The sequence below is a fragment of the Lytechinus variegatus genome, chromosome 8 (genome assembly GCF_018143015.1).
Source record: "Lytechinus variegatus isolate NC3 chromosome 8, Lvar_3.0, whole genome shotgun sequence".
Taxonomy (NCBI): Eukaryota; Metazoa; Echinodermata; class Echinoidea; order Temnopleuroida; family Toxopneustidae; genus Lytechinus; species Lytechinus variegatus.
Window position 1 is genome coordinate 7,782,154 of NC_054747.1, and position 15,844 is coordinate 7,797,997.

Consider the following 15,844-nt stretch of genomic DNA (forward strand, 5'->3'; position numbering starts at 1 on the left):
AGCCAGCAGCGTCAACATCTGTTATGCATTTTTGGTCAATATAATTTTTAGAGATGTTGTTTACACATACATCCACTGTTTTCTTGAAAACTCAGTTTGCTTCTCTTTGTTTTCAAACGACATTGTGCAAATTTCCTAAAGGAAAAATGATGACATCGATGGATTTCTGAGGGTGATCGAATCAATCGTAATTCTTTGTAAGACGGGCCCTGAGCTGCGGCTGCCTCTTGTAAGAAGGTAACCCGAAAGGCGGTGGGGATGCGCTACCCTGGACAAGGGGCCCTTACCAGGTACTGACAGCCGGAGCCAGCTGAGCACAGGACTTGTGTCGTCAGGCAGGGCTGTCACACCCTGAATTAGTAGACAAGTCCACCACCCACTACCTGGGTGCTGGACTGCATAACACTGGTCTGCATAACACTATGCAATATTGCAGCTGTTTAAATTGGTTCAACCCCACATACATCGGTGATACTCCGAATGACAAAACTTCAATTCAGGAGCAGCCAAGCCCGGCTCAAAAGACCCACGTTACAAGACATCTCTGTCCCCCAGCCCTGCCAAAATTGTAAAGCCCGGTATATTTAGTTTGCAAGACTCCATACCCTACCCTTGTAGTCAGTTCCTAAGACCCCCATTTCAGGGTTTTGTGAGGCACACCCCCATCAAATGATCATTTGAGTGCCCCATCCCCCTGGGGGTTCAACTTACTTCTGCTTTCACAGTGTTGTCCTGTAAATCCTGGTAAGCAGTAGCAGACACTCCTGTCACACGTCCCTCCGTTGAGACAGAAAGGAAGGTAACAGACCTCTTGACCAACTACAGGAGTAAAACAAAAAAAGATTATGAATTTGGCTGTGGGGTCAAGAGTTACAGTATTGGACTCACAATATATATTCATACAAATTGAAACATCTCACAGTTTCACATATTGGCTTCATGCAGTGTAACAAAAAAATCCAAAAGGTGATGCCTTTTGCCAATCAAATGTTTCTTCAAAGTTACTCAAATTTTTTACTTTCCCTTCGTCTTCATCAAGAGTAAATGACAATGATCAGAACAACAGATTAAATATATAGTGAAGATTCAGAATCGATGGTATTAGTTACCTCTTATCTCGCAGATCTCCCCATCATAGCCATACTGGCAGAGGCATTCCCCTCCAATACATGTTCCTCCATTCAAGCAAGCTGGATAACAGCCTTCATCTATAAAGAGACATTCCAGAAACTTGATGAATACAGAAATTACAGTATTGCATAACATTAATATCATGGTATATTATAGAATGTGTAACTCATATTACAGATGACTTTCAGTTTAGCGATTACGTTTTGCAAACCAATTATACCATTCAATGATCATATGTAGAAAATATTTTGAACAAATTTGCATTGTAGATGTTGACGTTTCTGGCTGTCAAAAGTTCTGATTGATTGATTCAATCACAACTCTCTGTTGGACGCGGCCCAGGCTTTACAGATTTAGCTGCAGTTGTAGTTGCATTAGTTGTATAAATGGTTATAGTAGTAGTAGTCATAGTTATAATAGTAATTATAATACATGTAGTTACAGTAAGCTATCCTGAATTGACAAAAAAATAGACATTACCAATCAATGTGATATTAAGTGTAGCAGAGAGAGGTCTGGCTCTACAGGTGTATATTCCTTGATCCGACTCAGTGGCACCAAGAATGATCAGTCTGGTAGCGGACAAGGAGATGCTCTCGGAGTATACACGACTTATTCCTAACGAAAGTACAGATTATTTTGATTAATTAAAGAGAGTGTTATGTAGACAGAACTAATATACACACATATATTCGCATAAGCACACGAATATTGCTGGACCACTAATTTAAGCTCATTCATCACTCTAATTACTACATATATGAACATCATAACACCAAACACAATTAACTCTTATCACTTCCTTTTCCATATCCATTAACACCATTCAAACTGACACCAACATCAACATCATCAACACCAACTTCATCAACAATGTCGAACATTATCAAGCCAATATTACATTCATCAATACCGCCACCAGCACCTCATGCTCTAACACAAGCAAATGAAAATTCACATCATTATCACCATCAAAATCAATGCAAGCACAGCTCCATAAACACCAACATCAACACTAACACCAACACCACAGCTAACATCACCATCAATACATGTACATATTTAAAATGTATACCAAGCACACACAATTACTAAAAGCTCATTTAAACAAACATCAACATGGAACCCATTATGATACCAATAGTTCCGCTGAGGTGTAAAAAGCCCAATAGAAATTAAACTATTATCATTATTTATAAGCACCACCATCAATGCTGCCATAAGCACCACACCACACCACAATAAGGGCCATAGTAAATAAATCTGCTTCCTCACCTGTTCCGATTGTTCGTGAAATAATAGGGCTACCATCGGGATAATACCAGATAGGGGACGTAGAAGTGTCGGGTTGAGACATTTCGCAGATGAAGATAAGGTCCGCTCCTGGGGTGGGTGGCACGGTAAAATTTGATGTAATTATCACGTTGAACCTCGGTCCAGCTGAATTTTGAAAAATAATAAAAAAGATAAAAATCAACAGTCTAAATGTGTATAATACTATACCGCACTCAACACAATAGTTTCAATGTGCATGATCCGATTGATAGAACAGTAAACCTGAACTACATGTGGAACATTTCAGCATTCTCCAAAAAAAAAACACAAGTAAATTTGAAACTTATGAAATCATTATTTTGCATGAAACCATCAAAATTCATCTAATTTTGGAGGTACATGTATTAATTACTGAAAACAATACTACATGTACTTGACAGCTTGGCTTAAAAACTGCAATAGCTGAATACATGTACAAATGATAATGATTGTAGGGTAAATGACAATTAAGGCAGATGTCCCATCCAGAAGCCCATTTTATCAAGAATTACCATGGTAAGAAGGCTCGGCAGTCAAACATACTCAAATTTGCTATTAGTCGATTTGACAGTCTCATAGGCTCAATACACCAACCTAGAAATGTTCTTTCCGATGAAGTTTTTTTCTTGATTCGTGTTCCTAAGGGGTCCTAGAACAAATTCAGCTTGGTTGCCAAAAGTTGCCGTTTGGGCAATTTTGCTAATTTGCATAAATCCAAAATGGCCGCCAGATGCCATCTTGAAAACCTAACTTTTGAACCCCTGTCCACAAAATGATGAGTAATGACTCGTTTTAGGGGTTTAGAGATGTGTAGAACTGATTTCTGTAATCATTTTTGCAATATAAGGTCATCTTCAGGTCAAATCCAAGATGGCCGCCATATGCAATCTTGAAAAATTGACTTTTGTTCCCCTTGCCCAAGAATGACGAGTAATACCTCTACTTAGGGGTTTTGGGGTGTGCAGAATCCATTTCTGCTTTCTATTTTGCAATATAATGTCATCTTCAGGTCAAATCCAAGATGGCCGCCATATGACACCATCTTGAAATATCAATTTTTGAACCCTTTGCCCCAGAATCATGCATAATAACTCTATTCATGAGTCATTAGGTATGTTGATTCAATTCATGTAGTTATTTTGCACAAAGGATAATCTTCAGATAAAATCCAAGATGGCCGCCAACCGCCATCTTGCAAAATTACTGTCTGAGGCTTAAACGTGTTAGAACTAATGTAAAGGGATTTCAGTAAGATACTCATTTATTTTATTAATTCTCAAGTTTTTGTCCCAGAATCATGAATAATATCCCTCTTTTCGTGAGTTATTTGGTATGTTTATTCAATTTCTGTTCATAGTTTTGCAATGTAGGATCATCTCCAGGTCAAAATAATCCAACATGACCACTAAACGCCATATTCAGAAATAAAAAACTACTTCCGAGACTATTGAACCTTGAAGAAGTGCTGTCCCTAATAAGGTTGTTGTTATGTATTGGAGCTCATGTAAAGGGATTTCAGTGAGAATGATTCATTTCTTGTAATCACTCCATTTCTAGTTCGAGGTCAAGTCATGTCTAAGATGGTCAGATGGTTGATAGATTTCGTCATTAACCGTTTACTTTAGAATTAAACCATTCAAGGTTTGGGCTATGATTTCGGGAGTTTTGATCCCTTTTTATTTCTGTGCAACCATACTTTTCCAGTGAAATGACTTTAAAGTATCATTCGAATTAAAAAGTGATTTCTCCTTATTTTTTTCTTAAAAAAATTGATTTAATTATTAACTTCCTTTATAATTATTTTTCCTCCTGACAAGAGCCATTGACTTGGTCAGCAGGAGTGCACTCTTTAGCCTCCTGCAGAAGATAGGCTCCCCAAGACTGTTCCACGGTCAGGATTGTTCTCATTCGTGAAATGTTTTACGGAAAGGATGTCGCCCCTGCCGCTCAAGAAGTGGGAGTACAAGACCTAGTCATACATAACAGCTGCCTGTCTTGTGCATGTAAGGGGTTTGGACCATCCATCAGACTTTGAGACAGTCAGAAATCCTGATAGACTCAAGACACCGACTGTCCTCCAGATATGTATATCAACAGCACACACTCGTCTGGTTATGGAGGACTCCTCACCTACCTTGGACCGACTATATGTCTCTTGTCCCCTTTCACAGGACAAGCATATAAGCATCAGGATTGTAAAATCTGTCACAGTCATGACCAAGCTCCTGCACGGAAGTAAGTCCTGGAAAACGTACGCCGACCAAGAAAAGTGGCTAAACACCTTCCATGTCAGCTGCCTCGGACGTATCATGCACGTTAAATGGCAGGACAAAGTGAAAAATACAGAGGCCCTTCAGCGTACGTGCTAGCATCAAAAGCTTATTCTCGCTCCTTAGTCAAAGGCACCTTAGGTGGTTGGGGCATGTTTGCCCCATGAAACCTTGGCGAATCCCTTCTTGGATTCGCCAAGGTAAGGTAAGCTGTGTGATTGGTTTCACCCCATCGATAGATCACACCTCCGTTTTAAAGACACATGCAAATATGACATAAAACTTACCGGCATAGACACTACACTTATGAAGGTGTAGATGATCGTCGCCATCCATTCTATGGAGAGCTACTAAGTACAGGGGTCAAGACGTCAGAATAATAATAATAAAATAATCGGAATGCTAAATTGGCAGACCAAAGGCCTAGGAGGAAGGCTAGGACAGCATCTCTATATAAACGTGTCTCAGCGCCATCCTCCTTCATCTGTAAAAATTTGCTCTAGAGACTGCCACTCTAGAGTGGAGCTCTATAGTCACTCTCGAAAATGTAAGGCCTAGCGCTACACCATCGTCTTTTAAGGCGAACTGATGCCTACCAATCATTGGACACATTGATTTAGAAAAATAATATTGATAAAACACTTTCAAATTGAAATAAGACCCTAAAAGCCTCTTCAGTACAAAGGTATGAATGGACCTTAAAAAAATACACTCGAAATGGATAGCCCAAACCTAAAGAGGATTCATTCTAAGTTGAGCAATTAATGTTGAAATGAACTTGAGAATAAAAGAAATGAGTATTCTTACTGAAATCCCTTTACATTAGTTCTAACACGTATAAGCCTCAGACAGTAATTTTTCAAGATGGCGGTTGGCGGCCATCTTGGATTTTATCTGAAGATTATCTTTTGTGCAAAATAACTACATGAATTGAATCAACATACCTAATGACTCATGAATAGAGTTATTATTCATGATTCTGGGGCAAAGGGTTCAACAATTGATATTTCAAGATGGCGTCATATGGCGGCCATCTTGGATTTGACCTGAAGATGACATTATATTGCAAAATAGAAAGCAGAAATGGATTCTGCACACCCCAAAACCCCTAAATAGAGGTATTGCTCGTCATTCTGGGGCAAGGGGAACACAAGTCAATTTTTCAAGATTGCATATGGCGGCCATCTTGGATTTGACCTAAAGATGACCTTATATTGCAAAAATAATTACAGAAATCAGTTCTACACATCTCTAAACCCCTAAAACGAGTCATTACTCATCATTTTGTGGACAGGGGTTCAAAAGTTAGGTTTTCAAGATGGCATCTGGCGGCCATTTTGGATTTATGCAAATTAGCAAAATTGCCCAAACGGCAACTTTTGGCAACCAAGCTGAATTTGTTCTAGGACCCCATAGGAACACGAATCAAGAAAAAACCTTCATCGGAAAGAACATTTCTAGGTTCGGAAAATGTCAAATCGACTATATGGTATTTACTAAGACAGAGTTGCCATAGTCGTACTATGAAAAGACCCCAAAACACAGAAGATCTAAGTTTCAAAATGTACATCTCTCTCCGATGTATCTATATTATCTAAGCAGCTCCATTTTAGATGACCTTGTGTCATTTGTACAGAGAGAATGAATAATGACATGTAGAAATAGGTAACGTTAATTTCAATATCTATTTATAAAAATAAACTCCATAGAAATTTAATAAGTTTCATGAGAAATTAATATCATAAAAATCACCCCTATTTCCTGCTGAAATTCATGTAAAAATATTGAGAATCACAATTGACTTTCCAAATCTTACTTTATCTAAAGAATCATTCTTAAACTTTTGAATAATTTATGGTTTGTCCTTCAAACAAAGAATGCTGCAGTCACAGCAGCAAAACAAGATCCAAAAGTTGTTACACCATTACCAACGGCATACGATTGGTCGGTTTGGAGATGGCTTCGTTGGTGTGACTTCTTTCTCTTGTTTTTTTAGGAAATATATATTTCTTTTCTCTCTCTCTTTCTCTTTCTTTTCTTGTAACATAATGATATTATTACAAGTTGGCAATTACTTATAATTTTATTAATAGGGAAACTATAAATTACAAGCTCTGCTTTTTAAAAAGTTTACCCTTCATATTCTCACTTTATTGATATATCTATATATTTTTGATGGACATTACATTGTATTTGATACTTTATAAGATATAAAAATAAACCAAACTGAAACTGAAGCAAAATGAATACTCACATTGAACAGTGATGTTGATTTCTTTGAAGCTGGTACCAAGGAGGCAGAGATACGACCCAGAATCTACCGGTCTGATATTAGTTAGGACCAGGCGGACCGTGTTATCACTGATTGCCTCGGTGAAAAAAGTGGAATCTACAAGTATGAAGAAAAGCACCATGTGTTAGATAGAATTAGAACAAGAGTCGTTTCACAAAGATTCAAGTGTTTCTTTGATGCGGACTTCAATTCCTAGTTGAATGCAGTAAAATAGCATCCCCACATGGTCAAATCAGGTTAAGAGGATGTGTGCTACTGCGTGTTAATCAATAAGACTGTGCATGACAGATCATGTGTCCACAGTGTTTGTGAACCCCCCCCCCTCCCCCCCCATTTCAGGCGCCACAGCGACTTTGAATTGGCACGAACTGAAGCAAACTAGCGAAGGCCCTGTAGATTCGTAGAATTAGAAAGAGAAAACCTAGATGGTGAATATGAAGGGGAACGAAGAAATTGGATACAGATGATAACATGATGAAAAATGATCATTAAGAAAATGAAGGAGAAGAAAAAGATGAAGAAGAGGAAAGGGGAGAAAGGAACAAGAAGGGGATGATGATGAAGAAACTGATGAAGAGGTGACGATGGAGGAAGCAATAATGATGATGATGTTGATGATGATGGAACAGAAAGTGACAAAGAATAAGAAGGCGACGACGAAGATGATGATGAAGAAGAGGAAGAACAAGAACGATACAAAAGCAAAGAAGAAGACAAGACCAAGAAGAATAAAATATAAAAATAAAACAAGAAGTTGCGGTTCTACTTACTTGGTGACCTTGGTTGGATAGCATATCCTTCAGGGTGGAGCCATACCGGTGTGACGTGGGCACCCTCAACCTGACAGAGGAAACTCAGATCACTACCAATGGGTATCTCACCACTAGGAGTTGGTATGATGGTGATGGTATATTCCACTACCACTGAAAAAAAGTGTTAATTATTGTCAATTATCATCTATTGTTCAGTATGTGGAGCATTGTGGCCTAGTGGATTACTCTACGGACTCTGAAACAGAGGGTCGTGGGTTTGAATCCCAGCCATGGCTTAATTTCCTTCAGCAAGAAATGTATCCACATGCTGCTGCACCCGACCCAGGTGAGGTGAGTGGGTATCAGGTAGGATTTATTCCTTGAACACTTTAGTGCCTATTAATATGTCGGCTCAGCTATGGCCAGGCTAATAATTTGATACCAAGCATCAAAGCGCAATTGAGTATATGCACATAGTAAATGCGCTATATAAATGGTTGTATTATTATTATATTATTATGTTTAAGAATTTGTTATTTTGTCTCTCTGTTCCCATTCATTTTCTTTACCTTCTATTTTTTTCCATTTCACATAGTTTAATGGAATTGATGTCTTATCAATCACATTCCTTTTCATTAACCAATTCCCCAGAACAGGGTTATCAATGAGCAAAGCCTATGTGATATTCAGAATTCAGTTGTCAACAGGTTAATTCAATAATAATGTGGAAGCGCCGTGGTGTAGCGGTTCTGACTCTCGCCTTGTAATCAGAGGGTCGTGTGTTCGAATCCCACCATGGCCTAGCGCCCTTTGGCAAGGCGTCAATCCACACTTTGCCACTCTCACCCCGGTGCTAATTGGGTACCAGAAGGAAACAACCGTCATTGTGGTTGGTTTAGCAAGTTTGCGCCTAACAGGCTGCTTGGAATGCTATGAATCCAGTGACCGGGTAATAATAATTGTCAAGCGCTTTGAACAGTCATAGATTGATAAAGTGCTATATAAATGCCAATTATTATTATTATTATTAATAACATACATCACAATAAGGTATAAGCAATTCGGGTAGAGTACCGTTAGTAGTGCACACTGAGGAAAAAAACTAGGACAGATTGATTGGTGATTGGTGGGGATTTTTTACCTGATTGCTAAGAAAGCATGAACGCTTGTAAGCAAGCAAGCAACCAGAGGACCGACGACTTAAGGTCCTCTCCGAAGGACCTGGTAATGAGGATTAATGCCTCACCAAAGGGCATTAGCGTACCAAGTGGGAATCGAACCCGGGTCACTGGAATACGAATCCCCCGCTCTACAGATTGAGTTATGTTAGATTCTTAGAAATGTGGAATGAATTTACCTGGCTCTTCGCATCGTGGTCCCCTGAATCCAACAAGGCACTGGCATTCTCCACCCTCACAAGAGCCTCCATTTAGACAAGGATCCAACAGGCAGTCTGGTACTGGGTACCAATAAAAAATATGTATCAATGTTATTGATGAGAATAATATTAATGCTATTTATTAGGTGACATATCCATCTCGTAAGAAATGCTCAAGGCTCACAAGTGAAGGGGGAGCAAACAAAATAACATATTAAAAAAATCATTGTGAATAATTTGTTAAAGAGGTAAGTTTTTAGCTGAATCTTGAAATGTTTCAACACACTTGCTATCCCGGATCTCTCGTGGGAGGGACGCGCATAGATGAATGCCCTTCCCCCCTCACTTTGTTTTACATTTTGGAACTGAAAGGAGACCGGAGCCACTGGGGCGTAGAAGCCTATATGGTGTGTAGGTGTTAACGAGAACAGTGTGTTACTGTGGAGCAGAGCCATGATCTGAGTGATATACCAGCAAAAGGATTTTGAATTTGACACGTAAATTGGGCAGTGCCAGAATTAATCGTTTGGAATTTGTAAGATTTATTTTCAACTTACTTTAAATAAGTTACTGCCATTACCCTTAGACGGTTAACCTACCGACACATTCCAAAGAATTACTTTACTTACAAGTATGAAGCTAAGCCAGAGATAGATTGCAAAAACATGAAGGGAACAAGAGCATTATTATTATTATTATCATCACTATCATTGCTTCTATTGTTTATGATTACCATGATTTTGCTGATTTGTTGTATATTGTTTTGAAATAATTGAAAAATTAATAAATAAGAAAGGAATTGCTTTACTCACCCGTAATATAGAGGGTGTATGGTGCAGATTGCAAACCAACATTACAGAAGTAGCTACCTTCGTCGGTGGCCTGGACGTTATTGATGACAAGACGCATGGTGTTAGATGAGACCTGGTCGACATAGATCCGATCGGAGACACCTGAAAAAGAAAAGTAAGGCGAAAAGCGATGAAATGTGTAATATTTCTCTGTTGTGTAATTGTTATAATTACCTCCGCAAGGCTTTTCAACCTCATAAGTACTAGGAATGGATTTGACCAACATTGCTGCCATACCACCCCCCCCCCATCCACCACCCTGTTCCCACTATCTTAGGCAACAATCAAATACAATTGTGCAGTTTTACTTATCCATTGTGACATCCCCACACTATACTGAAATAGCACTCTTTTATGAAGTTACTATACGCAACATCAACAGGTGGTATTAAAGCATCAGTACCACTTGCAATTTAATTTTATTACAGGTTTTGGTAAACAGTGAGTGATTAGATCTAGGTCATTGATTATCATGAGAAACGCTAAATATACAGCTATAAAATTTGATAAGGGAATATTTTGAATATATATGGAGTAATTGTTTAGGATACCCGGGCCCATAGCCTGGAACGTTGTTATCAAACAGGACTAAAATAATTAATTTTAACTTTGCAAAATTGACATTTTTACTAATCAAAGTTGAACATCTGTGAAGTTTATTTGAGTTTACACACAATTCTTTATGTAATGGGCCGAATAGCTCTTAGACTCACCAGGTTGCTGCGGTAAGACCTGTTGTCCGTTCGGACCAGTCCAGACGGGATAGTTGAGGAGGCTTGATCCTTGGACCTCACACATAACAGTTATATTCAGACCCTCGTAGACAATGCCTTCATAGTCTGATGTGATGACAATCTGGAACACAGTGTCTGTAGTCACTAGGAGACACATTCAAGTATATCATGAATAATAATGATAATATCTTCATTTATATTCATTAAAAGTAAATTCCAGTTCTGGTAACGATCTCAAAATAACTTTGTACAAAATTTAATATAATGACCACCCAAGTGTCTGTTTGTATGAATAAAAAAAAGTGCCAAAGGATTCTGGAAGAAATTGTGTAATTGTTGAGAATTTAACAAAATAAACGCGGATTCGATCTCTTCCGTCGGGTCTTTATTCCAGCAATAATAATACACTGTGCCTATCTGTGTTGGCGATCATCAGTGTGATCGTATTTTAGCTTAGATTTTATGATTTCACAAAGTTCAGTTTATGTAACTGTACCAGGAGAGTGTTTCATCAACATTTTTGTCCGACAAGTTGTCAGGTGTGATAACTTTCTGATTCTGATTGGCTGAGAAGCACTGTTCCTATGGTAACTGTTGGATAAAACGTCCAACAAGTCCTTTCATGTAACGATCCCCAGATCTAGATCCATGATGATATAGTCATACTTAACCTTGGTTTTACAGACTTTCTCACAAAATTTGTGTTTTACTGCAACTACTATCATTTCGTTTTAACCCTATCTAGGCCGGTCAACGAATCGCGCAATATTTTTGCCGCGCCGCTCGCTGACTTTTTACTTTCAAGTCTTGCGCAACAAGTGTCTATACCCAAAATTAGTACATTTAAAGGTTTATTTAGGGACTTAGAGGAAAAAGTATGATTTTGCATACTAATTACGCATAAATAAGCATAATCACTTAATAGCGATTCGCATGAAATTACTATACAATCTTGTAGATTATGTCCCAGGCAACCTGCGTGCCAATTTTCGGCGCAATCGTGCTGTCCACGGTCGAGATCTTATGGGGGCCTGGGAGGCCCCCCCCCCCTGGCCTCGATAGGGTTAACTCTACTACACTTCATACTTGATATGATATCATTACCCCAGCTGCATTTGAGCTGCCATATAGGAAATAAATCATTCAAGGAATAAATCCCATCGGCTTCAAATTCACCTCAGAGTGCAGCACGATGTTGTTTAGTGTCTTGCGAAAGTAAATTACTCTATAGCTGTGATTTGAACCCACCTTCCTCTCTTTAAAAAAATCTGAACACTAATTGTGTGGGCCACAATACTCCAAAAGTTTTAAACACAACAAAAGATTTCATAAAGCAAATAAATTAATGCAGCTGTAGGTAAAAATTACATGTATATGCAAAGAAAATTTAAAATGAGACATTTTCATTTTTCTACTAATTGTGATTTTACTTTCATTGTTGTGCTTCTCTTATTTTTCTATGTGTATTAAAATAATTTGTTGCTGGGGGTAGACTCAGGCAACATACTTTAAACTCTCAACATTCAGGGGAACATATTATACAACTTCGAAGAATGTTCTGTAATCTGATTTGTACAAATCAGATTACATGATATTCAGCAAATTGCACTGTGGCATCCAAAATGCACTATCCTGCACTCTAACGTCATACCAAATGTACTGTCCTGTAGTCTGATGTCAGAGTGCAGGATAGTGCGAGGTCTGGAATCAAATATAGCATTCAGGACAACTTAGTTACATGGGGAAGGGGGGGTTGTATAAAACAAACAGTGCACGCGTTCTTGTGCATAGAGGATCTAAATAATGAACTCTGTGCTTGACTCGCCAAATGGATATACCGCACTCGGTCCTGCGGACCTCAGTGCGGTATATCCATTGGCTCTTCATGCACATTGTTCATTATTTGGCCCTGCCTGCGCGCGCTTACGTGCATTATTTGTATAATACTTACTTTCTGTTTCACATAATTCTCCAGTAAAGTCAAGAGAGCACAAGCAGCTGCCATCCTGACACTCTCCACCGTTCAAACATTCACCAGGACAGCCAGCTATTCAAGGAAGAACATACATGAAATGATTTCTTCATGAAAGGGATTATGTTCTTTGGATGTACTACTGGGGGCAGGAACATAAGTTAGGACTTACAACCAGTAGTAGAATTGAAGTCACCATTGAAAATATATCTACTATGACCACTTTGATTTTAATTTTCCTGTTTTAGACAAAACTTGGACATGCCGTAGATGAATGCATTGATGCCCTGTTGTCGGGATGATCCATGAGTTTCAAACAAGTATAGAATGGCAACCATGCATAAGTAATACCAACGCATGGCCGGCCATGCACCCAGTAAATTTGCCATGCATCGGTAATAACTTATGCATGGCAAATTCATCAAATGCGTCGGTAATGTATGGTTGTAACAAAATTCATTTTTTTGCCAGAAAATTCCACCATTGTATAAAACAAATGATACACAGGTTGGTTCGTACATTTTGGTTGACTTATTCTTGGTTTTGAGGTGGCAGGTCACATATATGTGTGCTTAAGTCTCCAACAGGTTGAGATTGAGAACACCTTTTAGTAAAAAATTAACCAGTTACTCACTTCTCTCTGGAGGAGGCCTTGGGTTTGGTCTTATACAGTCTGTATCAGGTAGGCTAGCACAGAGTTCCAGCATGTTCCTCGTCACAGTCATGCCATAGACCGTCAGCATCCGGCTCGCAAACGGGTGGCAGTGATTCTGTGCAATCTCGCAAACGTCGGCACACATGACGTTAGCAGCATCGCAGGGTTGGTAGAACAGGTAGCAGAGAGCAAAGGTCGCGTTGGCAGAGCATTCTGGGAAACAATATTGGGCAAAATCTCTTAAATATGCCTTCAAGATGTATTAAAATATATTTCTAAATGTACATGAGAGAAATTCAAGATATATTCAAACTTAAGTCAAAATCTACTTTAAAAATCAAAGTCTGAGTTTTTTTCTGTGATTCTCACATATTTAAAAGGGAAAATAATCACTAATCACATTTAAATTACGAGCAATGTATGGCGGTGCAAACAAATAATTTTCTTTTAATGCAAAATTGGCAACATTTCAAACCTCAATTTCAGATTTCTTAACCTGGCTGAACTTCCAGTACATAACCTTATGAAGAAAATAGTAGCAATGAAAAATAAAAATTGCAGTGTTGCCAATTTGAGCATTAAAGATGACAAAAATAAGGCTTCAAAGAATTCCTAATCTCAAATTGAATTCTTTGAAGCTTTATTTTTATCATCTTTCAATCCTCAAATTGGTAGTAAATTCAGATAACAGGGCCTCAAAACAGAGAGCTTAGCGCTTGGTCAAAGGGCTGAATTTCAAAATTGATTACATTGACCATAACATGCAATCAAGTGTATAAATCACCTGTACATATACAATCAGTTACTATATTTGGTCTTACAGGCTCAGGGCCCCAGTTGCAATGGACTTGATCAACCACAACTATGGACAACCAGCAATGTCAAAATTTGAAACACAAATTTGTATGAAATATTTTCTGGATGTGATGTATATTCTTACATTCATCATTCTCTTGAAGATTCAGTGTGATTCTCTTTGTCTACTAAGCATTTTGAGCTTATTTCCAGTGGAAAAAATATGGCATGGATGGATTTCCATACAGTTGAGATTGAACGAATCAATCGTAACTCTTTGTAAAACAGGGCCTTGTACAATCAAACATTAAATTTTGTGATACAGGGCCAATTCTTACCATCAAAATACAGAGTGAGTGACGAGATGATCAGGTGAGCAATCTCGGCATCCCTGGCGAATGTGTTGGGAAACGATGCGTACCGATACGGTAGAATACTACATATATCTGACTGGATCAACGTACAGGAGTTTGAACTGGGCGTGGCAGGTGGCGGGGTGACAGTGGGCGGGGCTGTCGTGATGACCAAGAGGGGCAAAGTTGCCCCTGTCAGAGGTGCGATGGTAGACACTGTGGAAGGAAAACATATTTTCAGTATATCAGAAAAGTTCCATATGTGTTTAATATTGTATTATACACAACATCATAGATGGGTTCTTGAGAAAACATTTTGTTTTCACAATCATGAAAATTCATCTGGTAATATGGGTTCTTCATCCCAAAAGAAAAAACAATACTGCATTTATTTCAACCTCCCCCCCAAAAAAAAAAATACATAATAATACAATTAATGATTTTCATTAATCATGATTGTAACAATGTTTCTCTATTGTTGTTTACTGCATATCAAGTTATCATGTAATGTCTCTACCCATTTCAAAATGACCTTTGATATCATTATCCTTGCTTTAGCTCTTCAAAGCAAAGTACTATGTTAAACCAAATACTGAAATACGAATCTGAGTTTGAAAGGTTAATTTGAAGGAGGGATCATTACAAACTACAAACAAAAAATTCATTGACAATAACAGAGTACAAATAAAATGATGCCAATAATACAGTAAAGAATAACATGCAACACATACATCTAATATATTATTTTCTTTTCTTTCAGTACAGTAGTGTCCCATTAAGATATGACAAAGTCTTTGCCATGCTTACCTCCATTTGTGATATCCAGACTAACGTTGACTTGGTTGATAATGCCTCCAAACTGACAAGTATATATCCCTTGGAAACCTGGACCCATGTTTGGGATAGTGAGTCTTACGCCTTGGCCATAGAGTTCCTCCACAAACACAGAGTATCCAGATCCTAGATCACCTCGTACTTCAAAGACAGAAATTACAATCTAGGAAATGATTCTGTATTGAGGAACACAACTGTTCCTATTGTTTTGTTTTTTTCAAACTCAGTGACACAGGTTGAAACGATCATATTTGGATAAAATACAAGTAAAAAGAAAAAAATTTGCAATATTTTGTTTAAAGATTGCCAACTGTAAAACATTGATTTCATGTTATTCATATATTGCAAATTTACAATATTTCTTTCAAATTTAATTTCATTTCACTGAATGTAAATTGAATTAATTGAACTGTATATAAATTATTTTCATCGTATTCAATGAATTGAAATGAATGAAATTCATCTTAATTAATTTCAAACTAATAAGACTTAAATAATATAAATTAGATTAA

The 15,844-nt window shown here is 38.0% G+C and overlaps 2 protein-coding genes across 2 annotated transcripts in view; both read right to left on the reverse strand.

The window, feature by feature from the left end:
- The window catches only part of LOC121420611, a gene marked incomplete at its 3' end in the record, with an annotated part of 159,523 nt that extends 157,508 nt beyond the window's left edge, over positions 1 to 2,015 (reverse strand). Inside the window, exons 1-3 of the mRNA XM_041615273.1 lie at positions 1,931 to 2,015; positions 1,110 to 1,208; positions 712 to 819 (exon numbers count right to left, since the gene is read on the reverse strand). Of these exons, the coding sequence (XP_041471207.1) occupies positions 712 to 819; positions 1,110 to 1,208; positions 1,931 to 2,015 (292 nt within the window). The remainder of the gene's footprint in view (positions 1 to 711; positions 820 to 1,109; positions 1,209 to 1,930) is intronic.
- A 305-nt stretch (positions 2,016 to 2,320) lies between these two features.
- LOC121420612 (fibrillin-3-like) overlaps positions 2,321 to 15,844 on the reverse strand; it is a 161,275-nt gene continuing 147,751 nt past the window's right edge. The window contains exons 49-58 of the mRNA XM_041615274.1: positions 15,306 to 15,473; positions 14,484 to 14,714; positions 13,330 to 13,563; positions 12,675 to 12,770; positions 10,703 to 10,867; positions 9,951 to 10,091; positions 9,118 to 9,219; positions 7,779 to 7,931; positions 6,970 to 7,104; positions 2,321 to 2,571 (exon numbers count right to left, since the gene is read on the reverse strand). Coding sequence (XP_041471208.1) covers positions 2,321 to 2,571; positions 6,970 to 7,104; positions 7,779 to 7,931; positions 9,118 to 9,219; positions 9,951 to 10,091; positions 10,703 to 10,867; positions 12,675 to 12,770; positions 13,330 to 13,563; positions 14,484 to 14,714; positions 15,306 to 15,473 — 1,676 coding nt within the window. The remainder of the gene's footprint in view (positions 2,572 to 6,969; positions 7,105 to 7,778; positions 7,932 to 9,117; positions 9,220 to 9,950; positions 10,092 to 10,702; positions 10,868 to 12,674; positions 12,771 to 13,329; positions 13,564 to 14,483; positions 14,715 to 15,305; positions 15,474 to 15,844) is intronic.